Consider the following 26129-nt stretch of genomic DNA (forward strand, 5'->3'; position numbering starts at 1 on the left):
TTATACCTTTTCACAAAAGAATAGTTTGCTTCTGCAGAGGACAGTTAAAATCCACAGATGCCATATGACTGCCCTCTTCTGGTTATTGAAGGAGCATAGATGGGATACATAGCATCAGAGAAAAAGAACCCATTATTTTTAAATGGTGATTCAAGTTTGTGTGTGTGTGTGTGTGTGTGTGTGTGTGTGTGTGTGTGTGTGTGTGTGGTGTGTGTGTGTGTGTGTGTGTGTGTGTGTGTGTGTCACTGTGGAGCAGCTCAAAAGCGTTGGTCTCACAATTCTGATGTCACAGGATCAATCCCAGACACGCCTGTGTGGAGTTTGCATGTTCTCCCCATGCCTGCGTGGTTTTCTCCAGGCACTCCGGTTTCCTCCCACATTCCAAAAACATTAATTGGACACACTAAATTGCCCCAAGGTGTGATTGCGAGTGTGATTGTTTGTCTCAATATGCACTGCGATTGGCTGGCAACCAGTTCAGGGTGCACCCTGCCTCCTGCCTGTTGACACCTGGGATAGGCTCCAGCACTCCTGCGACCCTCAAGAAAATAAGTGGTTAAGAAAATCGATTGGTATATATACACGGTGGCTCAGCTGGTCAAGCGTTGGCCTCACAGTTCTGATGACCTGGGTTCGATCCCAACCCCGCCTATGTGGAGTTTGCATGTTCTCCCCGTGCTTGCGTGGGTTTTCTCCGGGCACTCCGGTTTCCTCCCACATTCCAAAAACATGCAATGTTAATTGGAAACTCTAAATTGCCCCTAGGTGTGATTTTGAGTGCGGCTGTTTGTCTTTGTGTACCCTCCGATTGGCTGGCGACCATTTCAGGGTGTACGTCCTGCTCATTGACAGCTGGGATAGGTTCCAGCACTCCCCCCGACCCTTGTGAGGATAAGCGGCAAAAGAAAATGGATGGATGGATGTATACACGCACACCTACAAACGCACACAATGTTCCCCGGCCCTGTGTGAGCATCCTTGTATTCAGTTATTGCTACTGTGGATGGCTCAACCAGTTCTTAAATTTAGGGAGGAACGACTTTCACACAGGGCCCGGATGAGACTTTATGGCCTGTTTTTAAGTGGGAAACATGATGATGGTACTGTGGCTCCAGTGGTCTTCCGGCCTGCTTGAAGTCAAGAAGAAGAAGAAAGATGACGATAAATGTTTAAGAGCAGAGTCTCATCGCTGAAGGGACGTGCAATGAATTGAGGATGGGCATTTTTCTGCCTCATATTGCATATCAAGCTCTTGTGTTTGGACTGGTAACACATTGGCAAGTTTTCGTGATCTCTGTAGTTTCACCCAAAGACTGTTTTGTACAAGGGGGCATCGTTGTCCACCCACAATAGCAAGGGTTCTTTATTTGTGCCTTGCGATTGGCTGGTGACCAGTTCAAGGTGTACCCACGTCTCATCAAAGTCAGCTGGGATGGCCCCCATTACCCCCAGCCCCCAAAGGAAGCAAAGCGGTGCTAACAATGGACAGACGAATGGTGAAAGATGCAAAATCAGAATTGCGGAAATCTAAAATGTCAGATTGGAGAGTGGAATGTTTGGAATTGCCTATAAAATGTGGAAGGAGGAGGTCGACATGATCTAAATTGCTGAAATTTGGGGATTTTAGAGGGAGACATCCGGGAATCATGGAAAGTGGAAATTCGTACCATGCAAGTTTTTTGGTGTAGAATAAAATTAAATACGTACTGCTTATAAATCTTTTTTTTACAGCTTTAATATAACACTTTTTTGTAATCATTTTTGTGTGATCGCTTGCCCTCATTCCAGTAGCATCCCCCCCCCCTCCCGGCCTCAGTTCTCCTCCCTCACGCTCTCTTCTCTTTCGGGCCGTATGGAAAGGAACAGGAGGGCTCTTGCAGCTTGTGCTTGGAGATGAGCTCTTTGAAGACAGAGTTCATCTGGCGACGCACCTCCTGGGGCAAGAGGAGGACACAAGAGGAGCTGCTGTTAATTGCACTTGATTCAGCAGAAGATCTGTTTAGGAAGGAATATTTTCCACCTGAGACAGGACCGTACGTTCAGAAAAATCTGCACCTTGTTGTCTCATGAGGACAATCACGACCTTAAACCCTATTTTTTTATCTGTATACACACACACATTATTTCCCTGATTCCCACACATCCAAGGGTGATGAGGTCAGTTTAGATCAGTTTTCGTTCACCATTTATGGGGTGGTGAGACAATACTACAGAAGGAAGAGGATCATATAGGCAGAGGGAAAAAGTTCCGGGCTTTCGTTGGGACTGCTCCACATTCCCGTGTGCTGGCATTTAAATTATTTGTTCTTACTTCTGTTTGGGGAAAAATGAAAAAATTGTCAGCTGGCCTGGAGACTCCTTCACTCTTAGAATAAAAGAGCCCGGCAAACAATTGGATTTTTGTAATTTCCAAAAATATCCAAACTCACACATAAAATCACAGGAGATCCAAATTGTGATCAAATTAAAATTGTAAATTAGAAAAATTAATTACTGGCATAGAGGCTGGACGGCACAGTAGAAGACCTTTGATGACGTTTTGCACATCTGCCTCACAGTTTTAAGGTCCTGGGTTCAAATCTGGCCTACCTGCGTCCATGCATGCCAATGTGAGTGCAAACTGGTTGTTGGTCAATATATAATTTAAGAATCAGACAAACTGATGTATGTAACTGTGATAAATTAGAAAAGTTTTTCAAGTTAGTTGGTGTAGTTAATTTCTTTGAAGGTTCCATTACCTGAAACCTTTTGATGCTGTGATGGATATGAGCCACCTGGTGTCAGGTTCCGTAACCACAATAGAAACATCACTTATCCAACAATGCAACAAGTTATGATGCTTTGGATTAGGCAAAGTAGAAAGTTAACATGATAATGAAGGGGCTTGCTAATTAATTGACTTTCCTGCTGTGGCACAGTCGTACTCTTTGACGGGGAAATGGAAAGCCTGCTGTACTGTATTACTAGACTGGAACTCAAGTTAAACAACTTTAAAGATGAACCCGTCATTTACATTTTGTGTTTTTGTGACCCCCGTCAGGAGAGTTCACAAACTTTCAAGCATAAGTGTATCTGGTGGTTTCAGCCAAGGTCAGTGTTCTGCATCCCCACACCAACCCATTCCAAACATTGAGAACTGGTCTACTCAAAAGGGACGTTGAAAACAAACCTTGTCGACTTTGACGACATCCTCAGGGGAGACGTGCATCTGTCTAGAGGAGGAAAAGACAGGAGTTGAGAGTTGTCCCATGAATCCACAGATGGCAAACAATGTCTGGGAGCCAAATTCCACCCGCCACAGGATTTTATGTGAAACACTAAAGTAAAAGTGAGGCTACTTCATGTTTTTCATTAAATGGAATTGTTCTGTTATTTATTTTCAGACAAAATTGTCCCGTAACCATTTATTTTCACCAAATCTTTTTGGGATTTGAAAATAATTGGACAAAGATTTTATTTTAATTTTAGGATTACTCAAACGTTTGGGGTCACTTAATTTTTTTTTTTTTTTTTTTTTTTGCCCAGAGAGGGTACTCGGTGACGACAACCGAATCTGAGGTGTCAAAATCTGATGTGGACCACTTCCCTGGTCCAAAATCCAAACAAGGGTACAATCTAGCATGTAATAACATGATGATATCTCTGGTTTTCACAGTCATCACTAAAAACTAGGATGTGGCCAGTCCTGAAAATAAATTTGGCCGAGCAGCTTGAACCTATCGAGGGTCGGGGACTCACTCTCTACGGGCAAAACCAGGAGAGTGGATCCTCCTCGGTCGGCCTTGGGGCCCGGTGGGAATCTGGAGGATGACCTTTCCAGCACCTGAGGGGACGGTGTCTGCGAATGGTACAGACGCACTCCTCCGGTGGTCCAACAGTCCGCACTTGTTAGCTTTGGAAGCCTCGCTCGGTTTCAGCAGAGCTTCTGTGGCCGAGTTACTGCGATTGACCGGGTGTCCCACTTCCACATCTGCTGCAGATCAGATTAATTCAGTCATTTGGCATCTCACGACTTTAATTTAGCCAGAACACATATAGAAATGCCCACCCTCTACCAAAAAATAATAATGAAAAAATAAAAATCCCTATATGTCATCGCAGTTAACATTGGACAGCACCAGACTACTTGATAAATGTTGCAGCCACTAGAGAACCATTGAAGGCCTGTCCATCCTGGACGGGGGATCCCTCCAGGCTCCATCTGCAGTCCCTTCAAGGTTTTTCTTTGGGCAAGTGGGGTGTTTAGTTCAGGGAATGTGGTCAATCTATACCAACTGTGGATCAGTGAAGCCCTTTGAGACTCTTTTGTGGTTAAGGGCGAAATAAAATCAACGTGACACTTTCACTGAACTAACAACGTGGTACAACTCATGATTTTCAGGACGCAATTACTTTTTTCACAGAGGGTCAGAAAGGTTTTGATTTTTTTTTTGTGCCTTAAATTAAATTGTCATTTGAAAACTGCTTTTTGTAAAACATTTGGTTGTCTCAGAGTGATAGATTCGGTTTGATTATATGAAACCTATGCAAAATATATTTGTATACACATTAAAAAAACAGGAAGCTGGCAAATACTTAGTCTCGGTACTGTAATTGTACCGTCTGCCAGTGTACATCTGTACACTGTTCATCACTGTCAGAGCTAGATGAACACAGACTATTTGTAGAACATCTTTTTTGTCAAAGAAGTGGAAAAAAATGAGTAATTGGATCTTGTATTGGTGTAAGTGGGTTTAGAAGTGGTCAGTGTTCATTTTGGTCTTATGGAAAATGATAACGTCCAGTGGCACACCTGATGAGGCCTCATAGCACATGTTCACTGTTCCTTTTTTAATATTTAAAAAAAAAATTGCACAAGCTCACCAACTTTGCAGACGTCTGCCTCGGCGTCCCCTTCTTCTAAGTTGGGATCACTGGGAAGAAAGAAAACAGCATCAGGAAGAAGCAAGAAAGAAGCATTTGCTTCCAGCAATGCTCAAAATAATGGCAGTCCAATGTGACAAACCAGATAAATCCACATTTTTAGTATATTTTTTATTGCTACGGCAAACAAGTTACCAGTAAATGCAGATTCTCAAAAAAAACAACAAGACCCAGCATTTATGATGTACACACTCTTAAGGCTGTGGAATTGGGTAATTTGTTGAAAGGGGTGTGTTCGAAAAAGTATTTGTCGTTGACTTTACAAACTTTTTTTCTAACATTTACCAATCCTTTGAAACACTACACTAATATTTAATTGCACGTTGCTTCAGGAACAGCATTTTTATGTCACCCCACAACTTCTCGATTGGATTATGGCCATGACATTAACTTTGTTGGTTCAGAACCAAGAATTTGCAGTCTTGTTGAAACATCCATTTCAAGGGCATGTCTTCTTCAGCATAAGGTACCATGACCTCTTTAAATATTTTGACATATGCAAACCGATCCATCGTTCCTGGTATGCGATAAATAGGCCCAACACCGTAGTAGGAGAAACATGCCCATATCGTGATGGTTACACCACAATGCGTCACTGGTCTCACTGTGTACTGTGACTTGAATTCAGAGTTTGGGGTCATCTAAGAAACCGTCTGCAGCCCCTGGACCCAAGAAGAACAATTTTACTGTCTTCAATCCACAAAATATTCCTCCATTTCTCTTTAGGCCAGTTGATGTGTTCTTTTGCAAATTGTAGCCTCTTCTGCAGAGGCCTTAGCTAAAGACACAGGATGCCAGGTTAATGTCACCTTCCACCCCCAACATGTCTGAAGGGTCTCACCAACAACGTTTTGCAAACTGATATAATGACCAAGAATTTAAGAAAGCCACTTTTCTAGAGTGGAAGTAATGCCGGTGTTCACCTTCAGCGTACTCTTTGTGCAAAATTGACTACATTTTTGTCCAAAACCATTATACACTTAAAAAAAGTTGGTGTGGCAACATTGGGGACTATTTTTTTTTTTAATTCTGGGGTAAACCAGCACCATATAGCCATCCATTTTCCGTACTTCTTATCCTCACATGGGGCGCGGGGTGACCTGGCGTCCATTCCAACTGTCTTTGAGCGAGAACCAGATTACACCCTGAACTTGTCGCCAAACAATTGTGGGGCACATAGAAACAAACAACCATTCACACCGGTGGGCAATTAGGGTCTTCAATCAATCCAGCATAGAGGTTTTTGGGATGTCTGAGGGAACGGGAGTACCCTCAGAAAAGCCACACAAGCACAGGGAGAACATGCAAACCCCACACAGGCCACGCTGAATTTGAACAGTGAGGCAGCTGTGCTAACCTGTCAGCCACCATGCCCCCACCATCCCCCTATAGTAAGTAACAAAAATAGACAGCAAAAATTGGGAGCATAAAAAGCAGAAGATGCTCTCCAGCACTGACACAAATGGGAAAGACTATTTTTTTTTCCTCACCCGTCATCATGTTCCGGCAACATGCACTTCTCATACGCCGGACCTCGCAACTCGCTCTGACCAGGGAAGACACTCTCGTGTTGGACGATCAAGCTCTTGACCAGGGCGTTGATCTGCGGCTGCAAGGTGACGGCGTCGTGCCCGTCCCGCTGCTCATCCCCAGTCCCTCGGAGCAGGCTGGGACCGAAGCACACGGCCAGGTTGTACGGTTGCATCATATTCTCATCACTGTACTGGGACACGCTGGTGACGGAGAACAAATTGCAATGTTTATTTTATCAAAAGCTACAATCGCAGAAGCATCTCTCAACTAGTTATTCCATATGGAATAAAAGAGCCAGAAATACAGAAGGACACGGAGGAACATGGACAGACAAATTGAGACACAATGAACGCAACGGCAAAATGGTATAAAGTGATATACGGATGCTGGGTACAAATCGCGGGCGTCGGGTAGAAAGCACGAGCCCATGACATGGCATCATCCTAAGAGAGCAAGGCTTTGACAACACTATTTTCTGTATTTTGAAAAAAATTCAGAGACTTTATGAAAATTATGAAATTTATGTCATGAGTACCCACAGATTAAAAAAAAAAAAGCAAAGCATTGGCAACTTCTGTTGCAGAAATGACGAGTCCTGTCAGCATATGGAACTGACAGACTTCACAATATTGGCCAGCCTGAAATGGGGAGTCGACAACTGCTTTTTTTTTGGGGGGGGGGGTACTTCTCCAGTTCACACACTGCTCGGTATGCAGCGGGTCTAAAGCATGAGAAAAGGATCCACTCACTGATGGAGAAAAGCGAAGAGGTATCTCATGACGACAATTAGCGGCTCGGGGAAGGACGAGATGACACTTTTCAGTTGATCAGCCCTCTCGCCATCATTTTTTATGTCTGATAGGGAAAAGTGATCATCGTCATCATCAACAACAACAACAACTGGGGAATGCAATTTGTGAAAAAAAATTCAAGAGGAATAATTAGAAGATGTGGAATTGTTGGAATTTTAGGGCCTTGGAAAATAGTCACCAAAATGTTTTGAACGTGGTGAATATGTTGACGGAATTATTTGAAATCAGTGTAGAAATGTCAGGAGTCATATGGTGAAATTGGGATCAGAGAATCAGGATACAGGATATGGTACATGTGAAACGGTGAATTTTCAAAATATTTTTTTTTATTTCCAAAGTGCAGCTATTAAACAATTCAAGGTGAAAAACACAATTGTAAATGTGCGGAATATAAAAAACTAACACCTAAAACCAAAACAAGATCAAACAGAATAAGAGCACTCACATGCATACTCCAGCAGCCGACTGAGACTGTCTGCGGGGAAAAGCGGATTCTTCAATTCTCGAAAATACATCTTGAGCACTCCTGCAACAGAATCCAGGTCGGATTTGTGCTCAGCCAGAGGGTCTCCGCCTAAATGGAGAGACGAAATAACAAGGCAGGCTGGATCTTATCGGCATTGTCCATACGTGCACAGATGGCAAAAGAACTCTCACACTGTACCAATAGGTATTTAAATAAAAAAAAAAAAAGTGATTCAATTTCTTAAGCCAATGTTTAAAAGAAATAAGTAAAAACGATTTTGAAATATTTACATGCACTGCTTATACCATCGTGGCTGCGAACAGAGGCGCTAGTTTACAAAAAAGGTTTTTAACGCCACGCGTTGCAGATGGGCCAAACCCTCATGAAGTTGTTACGGCAGGAGACCTACCTTGCTCAAATGCATCCCTCAAGTTGTTGACTTCCACCTGAGAACCCGACACCCTGAAAATGCCTTCGTGGTGGAGGCCTGCGTGCGGGACAGAGCCACAAATGCAATTCACGCTGAAAGACGAACGCCCGTCATCGCCGCCTTCGGGGCTCACCGTTGAGATTGATGAAGCGGATGCAACTTTCCACCACAACTGGAATCTGCTGGCCTGACGCCTGCATCACACACCGACAAATTCTAAATCATGCACAAACTAAACAGCGGACACTCACATATTGTCAGTTCCACGTTTGTAAATACAGATTCTGACGGGAAAAAAAAAAATCTAAAAAGGATTTTTTTTTTTTGGTACAATGTTTAGAGTAGTCACGATCATTTTTGTCTCTCATTGAGACAACCAACAGATCCTAGAAACGACCCCAAAAGGAGCAATTGCCTGTTCAACCCAACATGTACTTGGCAAAAGCAGCAAGTATTAAGTCTTTGTGTGTAGGCTGACGTTCCGCCATAATATACTTCTCCTGACCAGTAGAGGAGAGATGCATTTCACACGCCTTCTCGCAATTTATAACCACATCTAGCCAAACTTGTCTAATTCAAAACCAAATTGTGTAATTCACTTTAATTTGGACAGTTTCACTTAGAGGTGGACTCACTTTTGTTGCCTGTGGGTCAGCGATTAAGGGCTGTGTGTGAAGTTACTTTGAGCAGATGTGAATTTTACAGTTACACGAGCTGTACACCAGTTACTTTATGATGTAGCAAAATGTCATTTCATGTGAAAGCATCCTAAAATATTACACAAATGTGAGGGGTGTACACGCATTCTTTAAATACCTGCATGAAGGACAGCAAGTCACCGTTGAAAAGTTTGGGGTTGTGCAATAAATTGCCGCTGGAAGGAGTTTTTCGAACACATCCAGAGTTCCCGTTGTGTCTATTGAAAGAGGAAAATAAATGCTTTTGTCATCCATCACCACCAACGCCAGCGATCTCTGCGGCAACTACGCACTATAAACTCGCACGCTGCGCCACGTTATTCCTACCTTGAGCTCTGATCTTTTCTGGTATCTTTCAGCAGCACATGATGTAAACAGGTTCTTGATTCAAATGCTTAATATTACCATTTGAATTGAATTTTTAAAGTATAATGAAAATTTGAGGAAACTCAATATTTCGAATCATTGTAAATGTTCTTTTAACAACTGTCTTAAACCTTTACCATGGTCAGCGCTCCGACAGATTTGACGCACCACTTCTCCCCACGCACACCAGACCTGGGTATTAACTAAATGTTCACTGTGTGCAAGTACAGTAAGTCCGGTTTTTGGCATTTTTTGCATTAAAAATAATTATTAGGCTACTTGAATTTTGCTTACGGCCATGCTACCCTGAGAATGCACGATCTCGTCAGATCTTGGAAGCTAAGCGGGTTTTGCCATGATTAGTACATGGATGGGAGACCACCTGGGAATATCAGGTGCTGTAAGCCTCTCTCCCCGGCTAAATGCAGAGGGGTTGCGTCAGGAAGGGCATCTGGCGTAAAACTGTACCAAATAAATATGTGTTCATCTAAGATGACACGCTCTGGCGACCCCTAACGGGATAAGACGAAAGGAAAAGAAGAATTAGGCTAATCAGAGAACTGTGCACAAAAAAGTGAGAACAGGTAGTAAGGAATACAAAGTCAGTTTTAAATGTGTGTGTGTGTGTGTATGCACACACACACAGCATATATCTCTACATGGTCTTTATTGTGGTTTTACACCTATTGCAGGTGTGCGTGCATTGCATCCCCTGCGATAGACAGGGGTCGACTGTGAGGCACTTACCTCGGTAGATTTCTATTTAAGGCTTGGCCTAGGACGTCAAATAAAGATCAATTGAGTGCAAGTGCAGCTTATCATGAAAAGAGCCCATGAGGCATCTGCGCTACCTTTTTCCACAGCCACTTTCAGCAAGTCATGTTTGGCTTGCAGCTTGGACTCCAAAGAGGTGCTGACCAGGAACTCTTTGACCCTCTGAAAGAAGTGTTGGTGAGTAAGTGTGCACATCTGTGCATGTAGAGCACGCATTGAACATGCTTACAGACATATTTTCAAAAAGAGTTAAATAACACTCTTGAACAATTAATTGTGTGATAGCCAAAGGGTTTCCAGATGACACTTTGCATGAAGAAAAAAAATAAATGAATTTCATTACTTTGCTACTTTTCAGCTTTCTGCAAAATTAAACCTCAGTCTTCTGCCTCTGTTTACTTTGTGTCTTTTCTATTAAGCTATTCCTTAAAATTGTTTACTTTGTGTCTTTTGTAAGTTATTCCTTAAAATCCTCAAACTTGTGATTTTGTACGTCCAGGGGGATGGGCACAATGGTATTTAAAGGAAGACTCTCCTCAGAATTCATATGTACAATAAACCCTCCAATGTGAAGTAATATTATTATTACATATATCTTGTACAGTAATTGAAAAAAAAGTTGAAAATAAAGAACATATTTGAAATCCAAGCCAAATCTGGATATGTGCCAGCTTTCGGAGCCAAACTGAAAGAAACATCCTTACCTCGCCCCTGACATCACCGGGGCTTAGCATTACAGACCATTCGTTCTAGCTAAGCCAAGATCCCGACTTGTTCTGCACCCAAACTGAGAAAACACACCCAAATTTGCCTGTCTTTAACCTCCCGTGGGGTCAACATGACAGGATAAAGCTGTGGCTGTCACATTTGAGGCTCATTTATCAGCGGGGAAATTTGCACGCAATTAATCATTACTGGTTATTAGCTGCTAAGTTATAGCCTCTCATGCTGGTACGGTAAAGCAACAACATACTTTATGAGGCGGCACGTTGGCGCAGCTGTTCAATCCCGGACCTCTGTGTGTGGAGTTTGCATGTTCTCCCAGTGTCTGCATGTGTGTAACCTGCCTCCTGCCTGTTGATAGCTGGGAAGGCTCCAGCACACCTTCGACCATCGTGGGGCTAAGAAAATGGATGGATGGATATATACGTGTAACACTTTCCAGTTACTATTTAGGGGGATCCGCGCGTGCAACTACCCACCATCCATCATCCCGAGAAGATTTGCTTCTTGAAAAGTACAACTTGGTGTTAAAAAAAAAAAAAAAAAGTCTGGGCACCTGCTATTTATTCTCTAGATCAAAATGAACTCCTCAGAAAGCATCAAATCTCGGCGGTCCATTTCACGGGACAGTTATTGTTTGTTGTCAGCGCCACGTCGCTCCCAACACCTCAAATTCCACTTGTGTGTGTTCTGGCTCAAACGCTTGAACATTGTACGTTGTTGTTTTTATTTTGTTTGCTCAATGATGAGTATAGTAATAACACGGAGCATCAACTCGCTTTGATACTCGTTCTGCTAGCTCTCAGAACACCACAGTTCCCAGTTACTATTTACAGCAATCCGCGCGTGCACTCCCCCACCACTTGAGAGAGGCTTGTTGCAAAAAAAAAATAATAATAATAATAATCAGGCCACACCGGCTGTGTATTCTCTACATCTAAACCAACTCCTCACAAAGGCATTGAACAAATCTTCGCGGTCCATATAATGGGATTATTTTTCATCGTTAGTGCCACGCCCCCTCTCCAACACGTCAAGTTCCACTTGTGTGTATTCCGGCTCAAGCGCCCAAGCTTGAACATTGTACGTCATGCTACTTTTGTTTTGTTTGTTTGTAATTATTTTTTCACAAAAATCGTGCACGAAATGCCAGATAGTGGACGTTCTCTGTTCGGTAGAATGTATCCAAGAGCAAAGGGGGAGGGGGGGGGAGATGTCAGAACAGGAAGCACTGCAGGGGTGGCAAACGCTGATTGACTGTCAGTTTGGAATGTCTGAGCAGGAGAGGAATTTCAATAATACTTTTCCAATTTTGAGATGTTTCTCGGTGAAGTCTGCGGATATCTCTGCAATTCAAAGAAACACTGAACCCTCATCTACTAACTTTTAATGTTTGGTCCCATTCCAATTAGTTTCGACAAAGTCTTCCGCGGGGTGAGTCATTGATGTTGGTTTTGCCTCGTAGCATCATAAATGAGTAGCTGCCAATGCAAGTTATGTACTAAATCAGCACTATTTTTTTAAGACTAAATCTTGCACTGTCAATTTTTTCCCCACCTCTTTTTTCTGCCTTTGAAAATCTTTTATCTCATTCCAAAATTGAACACATGACTCACCAATCCAATGCTTTTCAGCATCAAAATTTTCAGCTCATGCACATCTTCAGATCTAGTTCTGACATTTGTCAGTACTCCACAACTTCCATGACTAAATTCCCAAAATATATTGAAAAATTTGAAAATCTTCCACAATCAATTGGATTTTAAATTTTTCAGTCTCCCATTGAACTTTTTATTCAATTTCAAACAATTCCCCAGTATTTGCGTTCAGTGTCAGCTCTTGCGCGAGAATCGCTACACCAGTTGAATTCCATCCATCCATTTTCAGATGCCGCTTATCCTCATGAGGATCTAGGGAGTACCAGAGCCCATCCAAGCTGTCACCGGACAGGAGGTCTGGAGTATTTCCCAGCCAATTGCAGGGCACCAGTTGCAGTCAATAGTTTATTTATTATTGGGACTACCGAGCTGAGAGTGCAAGAGCAAGGTGTAGAACTTCAATTCAATTGACTGGCTGTCATTGAGGTCCATCACTTAAAAAAGAAAAAAGAATCTCACAGTGAGGTAGACGTTCTCCATTTCTTGCTGGTTAGCTCTTCGGCGGGTCATGCTGGGCCGGGTCAGCGGGGTCTCCGAGCCGTCCTCCTGGCTCCCGTTTGGCTCAGAGTCCACGTCGGCCATAGTTTCAAGCAAAGAAGATTGAGCTGCTGACATGCTCTTGTTCGCCTGCATGAGAACCCGAGTTTAGGTACGTTGGGTCCAGTTTTACAGACTTGCAGAAGTGAGAAATGAATGGAAAGGTGAGTAGTGAGACTGGCAGCCAATGATGAGTAGGAGACAGGATAATCTCCCAATAGAAAATGTTGGGGACGGTGAGATAGGGAGAAGGGTCGGGCTCCAAGGGATAGTAACGTTAGCCTGAAGCAGACAGACAACACGACGGTTTACCTCCTGTGTTTCCTGAACCACCGCTCTCAACCTGCTCTGGATCTGTTTGAATCTGGTTTCCAGCTCCCACCTCATCTGGCTCTCTGCAGTAATCTCTGAAACCTACAAAAACAGTCAAATAAAGAAGACAAAATCAGGAAGACCCCAGAGACCGGGCAAAATGCAGGACACCCACCTGGTCTCCATCATGAGGCTGGTAGTGGAAGCGAAGAGGCAAGCAAAAGGCAACGCGGTGGTCCTGCAGGACTGCATCTCGATCCCGGTCCTTGTCCAGGCCGGACACAGATTCCTGGAGAAGGTGCAGGCCCAAAGTCAAGTTCTGCTGGACCTGACGCTGACCGGACAGGTAGCCTTGCATCGCTTGGCACAGAGACAGGTGGTAGCCCACGTCTGCACACTGGGGGGAGGCGGCGGCAGGTCAAAGATCCGCTTCCGGCATGCCGGCTTTTGCACAACATTGCAACAACTTCAAAAATTAAAAGAACAGTCATCTCCACGTTCTGTACTGAATGTGGCAACAAAATAAATAAAACACCACCAGCTGATTGTCAGAGATGTTGACAGTTGAAGGAATGTGCATCCAACTTACGTCCATGAGGGTGGAGATGTCCTGGAGGTAGTACTTCTTCATGGAAGCGTTGGCGGCAGCCAAGTTGAGCAGGTAATCATTTCTGGCCTTGCTGCACTTTAAGTAAATATCTTGAACTTTTCCTTGCCGCTACAAGCACAAAAAATACACAAAATCACTTTCATGCACATCTCGACCTTTTGCTACAGTTAATCCCTCTTCACGGCGCCGGACACATTCCGGACCTACATGGGAGATAACGAGCATATCAACTTTTCACGTATACAGCAGAACCTCGCTTAATAGAGATTGGCGAATTACTATATCACAATCTTTGATTTCAATTAAAAAAATCCCCAGCCTTATTCTCAAAACCCTGTCAATTATTAGATATTATATCATGTGAATCTATTGGGCGGCATGGTGGAGCAGCTGGTAAAGCGTTGGCATCACAGTTCTGAGGTCCTGGGTTCAATCCCGGACCCACCTGTGTGGAGTTTGCATGTTCTCTCCGTCCCTGTGTGGGTTTTCTCTGGGCAGTCCGGTTTCCTCCCACATCCCGAAAAACATGCAACATTAATTGGACGCTCTAAATTGCCCCTCGGTGTGACTGTGTGACTGTTGTCTGTCTCCGTGTGCCCTGAGACTGGCTGAAAACCAGTTCAGGGTGTACCCAGCCTCCTGCCCGATGAAAGTTGGGATAGGCTCCAGCACTCCTCTCAACCCCTGTGAGGATAAGTGGTAATGAATGAATGGATGGACGGATGGATGGATGCATGGAATGGTGTGGTCATGCTGTACCACCTCAAAAAGATGGCGGAACCAAATCATTGTCGCACCAGTACTACCAGTGCAAAATCTATCAGATGACCGTCAATCCATCTCGATTAACCTGTTTTACTTGGGTTCAGGAGTAGATTAAAGAGGTCGGAAGGAGTCAATTGTAAATCGAGGCCACTATCAAATTAAAAAAAAAAAATTTAAAATGAACACCAAGTCAGAATTTTCGCATTTGAATGAAATGAGCTAATGTACTTCTTTATTTTTTTTTTATTCTGTCAAGCACCCTTTATTTCCACTGCCACTTTGACATACTGCACATGTACGTACTGTCGATGCACAGAGAGCTCCATAAAGTTAGGTGTTTCAAAAGGAAAGGGGAGGAGGGAGCTTGAGGTTTGCCGTATGCCTAGCTGTCCAATGGGCTGCATGAATATAATAGAAATGGAAAGGGTCCCCATCTCTATTTCGCTGGGGAAGGTGACCGCTGCGGCATATTGACCAGCAATGACCAGATTGTAGGATTACATTTTTCATTTTGTCGCATTTACGCGACCAAGTGCATGTTTTATTGGTTGAAAGTGAACTTTTTTCAACTGCAATCTCGTCGTCCTCTTGCAAGCTGCCCGAGAGAGGGAGGGAGAGAGAGTAAGTGAAGTGTAAACCGTCTCAATCACTACAAATCCCATTTGAATGAAAAGCGACCCACTGCAGTATAATTTACTGCTTTTATCACAGCACAGTCGCATACATGCATATCACAAAGAGGCCAGTGCATCTGACCAGTGGCCACCACTCACCAAAAGTACATTGATGCTGGCCAACTATACTTGTTGTTTTTAAAGTGCAACTGACACACTAATATACATTCTAAAATACATATTATGAAAACTACATGTAATATTATTGTCTATATGAAAAAAAAAATGAGCGGAGAGCGTGTCATTCATGCGCAAAGTTGCGGAAGTCTCACTCGATGTTCCAGTGGCTGCCATATTCCCTGCAACGTCATTTGCAGATGTCACACTGGGACAGTCGCCATTGAGAAGACGCTGTGCCATCTGCAATGGGAGATGAACAAGAGAGATTTTCGGATTTTTCTGACGCCCCTTCTGACACTGAAGCTCATTTCGAAGAAGAGAACATCTTAGAATCGAGTGAAGTGACCGGGGCAATATTACCCAATCATTTCAAGTCATATTTAGATGATATGCGGATCACTTCTTACTAACAACAGACTCGCCGACAGACGGACAAGGAACTCTATGAAAATTTTAAAATGACAGGCTTAGTATTGTTCAATTTCCTAACTCGTTTACAAGTCTTGTGTATGTAGCACACTCAGGAGGGGCCATGCCAGGCGAAGTACGTACATCAGGGGTGCCCAGACACCGGTGGCCGATGGGGGGGTGGGGGGGGATTCTCAACATACACGGCCGCCCACCTCCCAGCCGACCCACATCTGTGTCGGCATTAACCTTTTTAATAGCTCTGTACACACCTACCTGTCATTTGGAACACACAAAGCTCTCATCCTTTGCACATGTGCAATCCATTTTTCACGACGAACCAGGTCTTTTGGAAACGTGTGAAGAGTGAATCCATCCTCCTGAGCATTCGAGCAAAATCCAGCAATACAATGAGCCGGCATTTTGGCTAACATGCAGAAAAAAAAACCTGCAAATTTCTCGCCGGTAAAACCGGTATAAACACACGAACCCACCAGTGTGGGCATCTGCAAAAAATGTCACTTCCTGGTTCTTATTCAACACAAATGCCTCAAGAGGATTTTCATGGCAGGAGATCCATATATGGCAACATTCTGCTGTGAACAAACGGATGGGTCCATTCCGGCTGATTTTTTTTTTAAACATACTAAAAATTATGTTTTACGTGTCAGTGGCCCTTTAAATAACAGGTGTGAGCCTGGAATCTTGGGGAACAATATGGTATTATGCTGAATTGTCATTTGGGACCTATAAAAACTGTAAAAGGCTAGAGAAGGGGGCGGGGTCTGTGCAGCTGTGAAATATGACAAACAAGGGTTGGGTGGAGGGGTTTACCTTCTCAATGAGCCTTTCCAGTTTCTTGGCGTTTTGCTTCTGCTTTTCTTCCTGTTTCTCAGCCTCCTTCAACTTGCCGTCTGCGCACAGGTAGTCAGCATGGTAGTGGGAATACGTTCGCCACGCCTGCACCAGAGAGACACGAGTGTCGTTTGCTGGGCTCAGCAAATATGAAGCATTTCTGGTTATCACATACAGTCTGAAGTTCCGCCGTCGCCTTGAGCAGGCCGTCCTGAAGCTGAGCGCAGATCTCTTTACTCTAGAATCCAAGCAGATACATTTACTGTGATGCTTCTTCATAGATTATTTGTCTTACACCCCCCCCCCCCCCACACACACACACACACACACACACACACACCTTCTTGGACAGTCTGTGCGTGTACTCCAGGCAATGGTGGAGCGGTTGGATGAGGAAAGCAACGCAGTCGTCGCTCAGCTGGTTGTGGTCTTTACTCTCCTCGCGCGTATGCGACAGCAGCGCCAACCACATCTGGGCCACAGAGTGACCGCTCGCCTCCCTCCTGTTCCCAAAAGGACAGACAGCGTGAGTACACGTTTTGTATTAGTATCTTTAACAGTCTACTATCAATAGGATGAGGTTTGGTAGCAGTTCTCACTCAGTAGTGCTGTCTGCTACTGTCTAAAACATGAAAAAAAAAATCTCGTCATCTTCTCTTTTTAACAGTTGGCAATGGTGCGCCAGCAGCGCTTGAGTTGCGACATCAGCACCAGAAGCAGGTTGCCCAACTTTGAAAAAGATGTTTGGAAGATGACCTAACACAGGCAGAAGCGTTCATGACGTTTTTGTTCGATGGTATCTGTAAGAGCCTAAATATAATTTCTGTTCTTTAAATATTTTCAGACAGGATAATTAGTGAAATAACATCAGCGAAGTTTTAATTATGTGATCTTGTGTATTCACAAATTATATGTACGCTGTGGATGATGAGTACATTGTATTCTGTGCCATTTAAAATGAGGATTTGAGGTTTGCTACATAGATAATACGTTGTGATGACGTAATGAACCACAAGAAGAACAAACGGACGAACAGTGGAAGTATGGACGGTTGGGTGAAATAGTTTTTTGACCATCAACATCTATCATCATCCGCAATCCTCATCATTTTCTTTGTATGTTTGTTCATTGACCTGGATTTGCTGTGTCCATTCAATGTGGAAAAAAATTGCATTTATTTTATTTTTGCTGTTTGAATTTGAGTAAACCGTTTTCTTCGAACAAACCACCTGCGTCATGGATTACTTTTGTTTCCTCTTTTTTTTTTGTGCAAGTAAAGGAGCAATGATGCGTAAAGATTAGCCCGATTAGGAAACTACATTTTTACTCAAAAAACTCACTCTTTTTGGATGTATATATAGACTTTGGAACTGAAAGCCACGGAGTTTGCGCTGGAGGAGAAAACACGTGCTCGGACATCGGAGGTTCACTACTTCGATATGAGCCGCAAGTAAACTGCCGTAATTGGAATTGCAGTAGCCTGTTGTGGAAGAAGCTACGATCACATTCACAATTGTGCGTTACCTTTTTGCTCAGTTTGGGGAAGAAAAAAAAAGGCATTCATAATGGTTGAACACGACGTTGGAAAACAGAAAGTGAAAATGACTGAGAAGGCTACAGAAGAGCATGTAGCAAGACAGAGGTCCAAGCAGAAATTATCCCAGATAACTGCAATGATAAGACCTACTGAGGATCTCATGGAAGATGATTCAAATGTCAACACTGTAAAGGATAAAATGCTATTGAAAAGGAAGAAATGGCTTTAAAAGCTAGAAAAGAAAATGCATGCAATCCAGACTGTTCTGGCAGAGAATGGAAGTTTTACAAAATTGTGAACACTCACAAGCAGGAACGAGTATATTTGACAAAGAAGACCAGGTCGATGAACAAATTGATGACGCAGAAAATGGTGGCTCACAGCCACAACAATGAAGCTCAATTTCATCCAACCAGCAAAACGATCAGCGAATATTGATTAAAGGAAGTGTGACACAACCAAAGGTGGACTGTGAGATAGAAGGAGTGCTTCAGAGTTTATGTAAGACCATCTCTCAGCAAATTTGTCTGACTGAATATTTTGGGGGAAAAAGAAAAAGAAAAAAAAAAAAAAAAATCACCAGACATTATTACTCCCTGATCTCAAGAGTGCAATATTTACAGGTGATCCTCTCGAATATAAATCCTTTATTAGATCAATGGAACATGGAGTTGAAGGCCGAACTAATGATAATCGTGACTGACTACACTTTCTACTCCAATACACAAGTGGACCACCACATGACTTAGTCAAAAGCTGTTTGATTGTCAAAGGGATGTTGATTGTTGGCCTCACCTAAAGGAGGTGAAACGTCCCTCAGTCCAAGCAGACATTGGAGCAAACACTCCCAAAGCAATGGAACCACTACAAGTTATCAGTAGCGTGGATGATGGACCTTATGCAGTGAGGACGATACTAGGCTGGACAATAAATGGACCACTAAAACGTGGAAATGACATGGAGGTAAACAAAAATTTCAGTGACAAAACTAGAAGAGCTCTGGCAAATGCAGTTTAAGCATGACTTTCCTGATGCCAGACAAAATGAGAAAAACGAGTGGTCGAAGGATGATCATCGCTTCATCCAAAAAATTTTCTCACTCCGCCAAGCTTTTAGATGGTCATTACAGTGTTTTTTTTTACCTGTGAAAAACAAGTCACTTCGTCTGCCAAACAACAGGTCAGTCGGTGAGCAACGCACATTCAATTTAAAGAAAACATTTACAAAAGATGCTAAGTTTCCCACAGAATATGTTGCATTCATGGGCGGCATGTTCAACAAAGGCTATGCAATGAAGCTAAACCCAAAATTTGAATTTACAGAAGTAGTAGTAGTGGTATTTGCCACACCACGGAGTTCGATATCCAGTGAAGCAGAAGCTCAGAGTAGTCTTTGATTGTGCTTCCAGCTTTCAAGGTGTGTCCTTCAACCCGCAACTCTTACAAGGGCCAGACCTGACAAGTTCCCTTGTGGGGGTTCTTATGTGATTTAGGCAGGAGGATGTAGCTGTAATAGCTGACATTGAAGCAATGTTTTATCATGTTTGAGTCAGTAATGAAGATACAGATCTTCTTAGAATTGTCTGGTAGCCTGAGGGAAACTACAAACAGGAGCTAATTGAATATAAGATGGCGGTACACATTTTTGGGGCAATGTCATCCCAACCGTTGAAAATTTTGCGTTGCAGAAATGTGCAGCAGATTTTGAAAAGGAATTTGGTCAAAAAGTTGCCAAGACAGTCACAAAAAATGTTTACGTTGACGACTGCCTCAAGTCAGTACATGATGAAGAAACGGCAGTTGGTCTTTGTGCAGACTTAAAAAGGGATGTTGGCCAAGGGTGGATTTAGGCGAGCAAAATGTTCAAGCAACAGTAAAATGGTGTTAAATTTGCTTCCAGAAGTCAAAAGAACAGCTAAGTTGTATGAGGCTCAAAGACAGGTATATCAAGGAGCTACAGACCAGTTAATGAGCCACTATTCATCTTGGACAGGATTAAAACATGCTGTAGCTTGGTTTCACAGGCTTAAAAAACTGCTGAATTGTGTCAAAACAAAAGGACAAGGAACAAAACTCAGCAAATAATGAAGACAGAGGATGAGTTTGGAATAGCTTCCAAAAGGAGCACACTTGACTTGTGAGGATTTGCAGAAAGCTGAAATAGAGATTGTAAAGTGCTACCAAAAGCAATGTTTAGCAGTGGATATTTCAGCAATTGAGAGGGATAAGAGATTGATGAGAGGAAGTTAGCTGTACAAGTTGAGTCCAGTAGTGCAAAATGGAGTCATGAGAGTAGGTGGAAGGCTAAGCAGAGCTGCAATGCCCTTATATTCAAAGCAACAACCCATTTTGCCAAAGAGTTCGCATATTGCAGAACTTGTATTGAGACACGTCCATGAAACTGTGGCTCATGCTAGATGGAATCATATGTTGGCTAAACTACGTGAGAAATTCTGAATACCTGGGGCTAATGGGGCCCATCAGAACTTTCGTTCTTGTCCAAATGCACCATTTCTAAACGGCTTCATGGAAAACCTGGAAAACAATACATGACCGATTTACCGAAATGCAGGGTTTTACCTGATGATCCCCCGTTCACAAGAGTTGGAGTTGACTATTACCATTCAAGATAAAAAGAAGAAGAGGTAGATCAAGAGGTATGGTGTGATCTTTACATGCCTCGCAATACGAGCTGTGCACTTAGAGGTTGCATCTTCACTCGACACTGATGCTTGCTTGAATGCAGTCAGGAGATGTATCGCCAGAAGAGGACAAGTCAAAGAAATGTATTTGGATAATGGGAATAGCTTCAAGTCGGCTGATAATGAATTGAAGAAAGCACTCTGAGAATGGAACATCAGCAAGCTCAAAAAGGATTTGCAACAAAGGAACAGTCAGTGGAATTTCAATGCTCCCGCAGGTTCACACCATGGAGGAAGTTGGGAGTGACTCATCCGTTCAATTAGGAAGATCCCAAATGTAACAGTGAGAGAACAGTTGTTGGAAGAGGAAGGTCTTCACACCCTGTTCTGTGAGGCTTCGGCTATAATAAATAGCAGACCCGTCACATGGGCGTCTTTCGATCTCGACGATTTGGAGGCCTTGATACCTAATCATTTGCTGTTGCTCAGAGTCAAGCCAGAGTTGCCGCCAGGAGTACTCTGTAAGGACGATCATTATGCTAACCGCAGATGAAAGCAAGTACAGTATCTGGCTGATGTCTTCTGGAAACCGTGTAAAGAATACATTACACAGCTTCAAGAACGTCAACGATGGTCTAACGGCTGGAAGAAATCTTTGTGTTGGCGATGTGGTAGTTGTTGTGGATGATACATCGTCCAGAAATTCCTGGCCACTTGGAAGGATTGTAGCAACGGATTAGTTCGTCAAGTGAAGGTCAAGACTAACACTAATGAGCTTTGTCAGCCAGTAACGAAGCTTTGTCTTCTTTAAGAGACTGAAAATAATTGAGTATAGTTTAATGCCTGTTTTGTGTTTTTTTTTTGTCATTTTCTTGTCCGCAGGGCCAAGAGACATTTGGAATATCTGAACTCTAATGTATATGTACATATGTATGTATAACTCCAGCAAGTTGTCATTTTAATTTTATTTTCTTCAAAAGCTTTAATTTTGAGATGGGGGGGAATTCTGCCAAAAAGCTGCAATATATGAAAAAATGTGATTCAATCTTGCCACTTTTAAGTACTGCACATTCCTTTTCCTACACCAGCTCTACAGTGAATTTGATCTCCGTGCGGGGGCGCATATCAGTTTTGGTGATGAAAAATGGGAATGACAAAAGCAATTGTTTATTTACCAATTAATTGCTCCTAAATGAATTGTTAGGAAGACTTAATTTGTCCAGAAATGAGGTGCAGACGAGTTACCTCTTGATCCTGTTGGTGAACCTTTCAGCCAGTTTTTCCAGGGATCGCGAGTACTCGCTCTCGATCTCACTTCGCCGGCGCAGGTAGTCGGCAAAGTCGTGCAGATGTTGGCTCTTCTGCTCCAGCTGCACGTCCATCACTTTCAGTTGCTCGACCAGCTGACAGCGAACCTCTAACAAGGCATTAAAGGAACCAAACAATATTACAGTCCGGCCCCCAGAGCCAAGGGGACATTTGATGGACCTGCCGTACATAGAACATATTTAAAACACACACACACTATAAACACAAAAATGAAAAACACTTTTTAAAGTATTCCTTAGCACCTGCTCAGATCATCTCGCCATCAAGAAATGTCAATACCACATAACATCGCTGAAGGAAACAAAAAAAAACTTCCTTTCTAGCAAAGTTCTCCAAATGAGGCTAAGCGTGCTTGTCACTCCCAGTTATAATGTATTATAAAACTGACACATAAAACAGTAGACAATCAAATATTTCAGGTTAAAACTAATTTGGTCTGCTCTGTGGGAAAAACAAAAATGGTTCGAGTAGAGCCCAGTACTGCCTGGCATGTTGTGGAACTACTAACTGTAACATCCATTAAAAAAATGAAAAAAAAAAAAAACATCATGAAAAATGTGTGATATATAATACGTGTGAATGATGAACCATGATACGGGGGGGGGTGTTATTGCACTGCCAAAACCAACACAAAAAGACAGTTTTGTGAGTTTTACCCTTAATTTGTGTGTCGTAGTCCAGCACGCCGACTTTGTCTTTCCTGAACTTCACGTGGGAAGCCATGTTTGCCACAAGTGGGTGGACGTCTGCAGGATTTCCAACTTTGGCAAGTTGGAAAACTGACCTTTGGGGGTAAAAAAAAAAATTAATTCCAGTCTTTGAATTGTTTCTAATTAGGATTAACCATTTGATCAAAATAAAACATTTTTTAAGGTTTGTGAAAGTGCTTATTTTTACATTGTTTTTAATTAAGTACTCTTTTACTAGTACTTTATTGTTTTATTTACTTTACTTTATTTACTTTACTAAAGTATTCACAAAACTAATGAATACATTGTAGAAAAACGAATCCATCAATTAAATTAACAGCAAATCCTTCAGGGTGGGTTTTTTTCCCCCTTTTTGAACAAAAGACCACAGGTTGTCATCATCCTGTACAGTCAGAAAAGTCAGATGTGGTTTGAAAACGTCTCTACCTAGACATTTGGCATTGCTCACAAAATTAAATAAATCCGACCAGATTTGAAAGTACAGTTTAGTGTAACATACTTTAATTATGAGTGTACCCCTTTAAGAGACACGCTGCTCATGTTTAGGATATCATTGTGAATTTAAAAACAAAAATTAAAGTTGGAAGCAAGCTGGGCAGTGCGGTGGGGCAGCTGGAAAGCGTTCACCTCACAGTTCTGAGGACCAATCCTGGCACCCTGTGTGGAGTTTGGATGTTCTCTGCGTGCCTGCGTGGGTTTTTCTCTAGGCAGTCCGATTTCCTCCCACATCCCAAAAAGCATGAAACATTAATTGGACACTCAAAATTTCCCCTCGGTGTAATTGTGGGTGCGCTATTTGTCTCAGTGTGTCCTGTGATTGGTTGGCAACCAGTTCAGGGTGTACCCCGCCTCCTGCCCATTGACAGCTGGAATAGGCTCCAGCATTCCCCACGACCCCTGTGGGGATAAACGGCTAAGAAGATGGATGGATGGATGGATGGATGGATGGATGGATGGATGGATGGATGGATGGATGGATGGATGGATGGATGGATGGATGGATGGATGGATGGATGGATGGAAACGGGCTTTCAAATGTATACCGTTTGGTAATGTAGTTTTTTTGTGTTGTTAAAAGAATATAAGTTTGTTGACATTTTCGGGACAGGCAGAGGAATGAAAGGCTAAGGTACACAAATACTATAACCACAAAAAGGCAATGTCACAATACTCTCAGACATACTGGATATTGTTGAGAAAGAAGCGTTAATCGATTTTCTTAGTTACTGTGTATATTTCATTGCATGTAATACACTGCACCTTAGTGGTCAAAATGTGAACAGCAGGAACGCTGAGTAAAACTGCCTGCGCAGCCCAGATGTAAAGCTGCACTTGGAGAAAACAAATGTTGCGACTGTAAGAAAATAAAACACTATACTGAACTTGAATTGTTAATTTGATCTTTAGAAAGTACAATTGTGTGATTTATTTTATCTATTCAAATGTACAATATGTTTAAGTTAAGTAGTGCTAGCAGCTATTTTTAATTGATTTTATTTAAGGTGGTGTTTTAGAATTTTTGAATAAAGTGTATTTTTCCCCATCCAAAGTTGGATGAGTCCATTCCCAATCATTACAGGACAAAGCTCATTGGGCTCCATCATGAACAGAGCGGGCCAGAAGCAGCTCACGGTACGTACTTTGCCCATCACTGCTGCTGCTATGAAACACGATTAAAGCACGACAGGAGTCCGAAAGCATCTACGTTGTCACTGGATGTTCAAAGATGACAGCTCAGCCATAAGAAGGAAGGTTTGGGTGTGTTGAAATGGGGAAAGAGATCACTTTTCTGGCATGACCAACACACGCACTTCCTCATTTTGAAAAGTCAAACTCTTCGACATTCTCTTCTGCTGAAATGCAGCGGCAGCTCTTGTTTTGGAAACTTTAATTCAAATAAACCAGTCTGCCGCAGACAAGTGCAACACATACACACACAATGTCAACAACAAATAACACTACAACTGAAACCAAGAAGGTGTTTTGTTTTGGGGGTTTTTCCGCCGCTATCTCCTCCTTGCATTTTGCGCTAACTTTTGTTTTTCATAAGCGCTCATTCACACCAACTTCCACTTTAACCACAGACACAAGTTGAGGGCAGGGGCCTTCCTCAACCCTCAGGAGGCCCACAATTATTTAAAAAATAATAATAATAATAACTCACACGATGGATCAGCAAAGGTAATGTTTATCAAGTAATTGATGTAAATAAAACCCATGACTGGGTTCCCCTGTTAGGGAGATTCCAAAATCCCAAGGTTCCAGTTTTGTCGTTGATATGGGCCAACGTCAGCAGTCTCTCGGGGTCCCTTCAGCCTTGAGTTCCACATTCAAGGTAACGGGTGACTTATTTTGAATATGACAACATGGGAGACTTTTCATTTAACACACTGTCGTGCCCTAAACAAACTTTTTACAAAGATTTGTATGAAAATGCAGCCATGTGACACCCTAACCCTAACCGTAACCCTAAAACCACCAACACGCCAACGCTGCCTGACTGCCTTCCGTGACTGCTAGCAATAAGCCACCAAAATAACTGAGTTCAAAAGTCAACAACAGGACATCAACATGTAAAATCCGGCTACATACTTTTCAAACAGAGTCTGCATCCTACCTGATGAGGAGCAGGCCCGACTCCTGTGGTGTCGTGTGTGTGCAGTGGGTGGCCCAGTGACACCGCGCAACTCTCGCCTCGCCCTCACATCCGATGTGGGTGGAGTGGAACTCGTCTGAGTCGCACATTCACTCTGCTTTCTCTTTCGTTGTACTTGCACATGGGGGGCTCCTCCCGGGAGAGGGTCTGGGTGTCAATGGAGCTCTTTGGGGGTCAACACGCAGACACACAAAAACACTGATTAGAGGTCATCATTGAACACAGCTGCTGTTGCTATTTTATTGCAGGTGAAGGGGAAACTAAGCTTGGAGCTTAGCAACCAAAGGGGGCGTTTGGGAAATTGATGGGGGGAATCATGTGTAAAAGAAGTTGATGGGCCAGTTCATTTGAAAATTAAATCAAAATAAATGAGTTAAGGGCAGCGCGGTCGGGCAGTTGGTAAAAGCGTTGGCTTCACAGTTCTGAGGTCCCGGGTTCAACACCAGACCCGCCTGTGTGGAGTGTGCATGTTCTCCCCGTGCCTGCGTGGGTTTTCTCCGGGCACTCCGGTTTCCTCGCACATTCCAAAAACACACAACATTAATTGGACACTCTAAATTGCCCCAAGGTGTGATTGTGAGTGCAGCTGTTT

General features: G+C 42.9%; 1 protein-coding gene and 1 pseudogene across 2 annotated transcripts; one reads left to right on the plus strand and one right to left on the minus strand.

Annotated features, from left to right (window-relative positions):
* Window positions 1-1777: 1777 nt before the first annotated feature.
* On the minus strand, window positions 1778-25774 carry LOC133505053 (rho GTPase-activating protein 4-like). 2 transcript variants are annotated; one of them, XM_061827938.1, is made up of 22 exons: window positions 25499-25774; window positions 22828-22955; window positions 22088-22259; window positions 17005-17167; window positions 16840-16902; window positions 16644-16769; window positions 13822-13950; window positions 13408-13629; window positions 13233-13334; window positions 12843-13010; window positions 10080-10164; window positions 9976-10003; window positions 8981-9080; window positions 8298-8358; window positions 8144-8221; window positions 7714-7842; window positions 7206-7311; window positions 6414-6656; window positions 4864-4913; window positions 3739-3970; window positions 3170-3212; window positions 1778-1934 (listed from the first exon to the last, which is right to left on the minus strand). In XM_061827938.1, exons 1-22 carry the CDS (start codon window positions 25624-25626, stop codon window positions 1827-1829), a joined length of 2664 nt encoding a protein of 887 aa, XP_061683922.1. In that variant the 5' UTR covers window positions 25627-25774; the 3' UTR covers window positions 1778-1826. The 2 variants fall into 2 exon arrangements, with proteins under 2 accessions (XP_061683922.1, XP_061683914.1); XM_061827930.1 differs by having other exon boundaries at window positions 3739-3973; window positions 25499-25773.
* Window positions 9517-9635, plus strand: LOC133497382 (5S ribosomal RNA; annotated as a pseudogene).
* Window positions 25775-26129: the final 355 nt, after the last annotated feature.

This window comes from Syngnathoides biaculeatus, chromosome 2 (genome assembly GCF_019802595.1).
Source record: "Syngnathoides biaculeatus isolate LvHL_M chromosome 2, ASM1980259v1, whole genome shotgun sequence".
Taxonomy (NCBI): Eukaryota; Metazoa; Chordata; class Actinopteri; order Syngnathiformes; family Syngnathidae; genus Syngnathoides; species Syngnathoides biaculeatus.

Excerpts from the sequence above, each read along its gene's own strand:
- LOC133505053 (XM_061827930.1), bottom strand. The coding sequence starts at position 25,626 with ATGTGCGACTCAGACGAGTTCCACTCCACCCACATCGGATGTGAGGGC. Across the intron at positions 13,335-13,407 it reads AGCCTCATGATGGAGACCAG|GTTTCAGAGATTACTGCAGA; the intron begins GTGGGTGTCCTG and ends CTGTTTTTGTAG. Across the intron at positions 7,312-7,713 it reads TCGGCTGCTGGAGTATGCAT|ACATAAAAAATGATGGCGAG; the intron begins GTGAGTGCTCTT and ends TTTCCCTATCAG.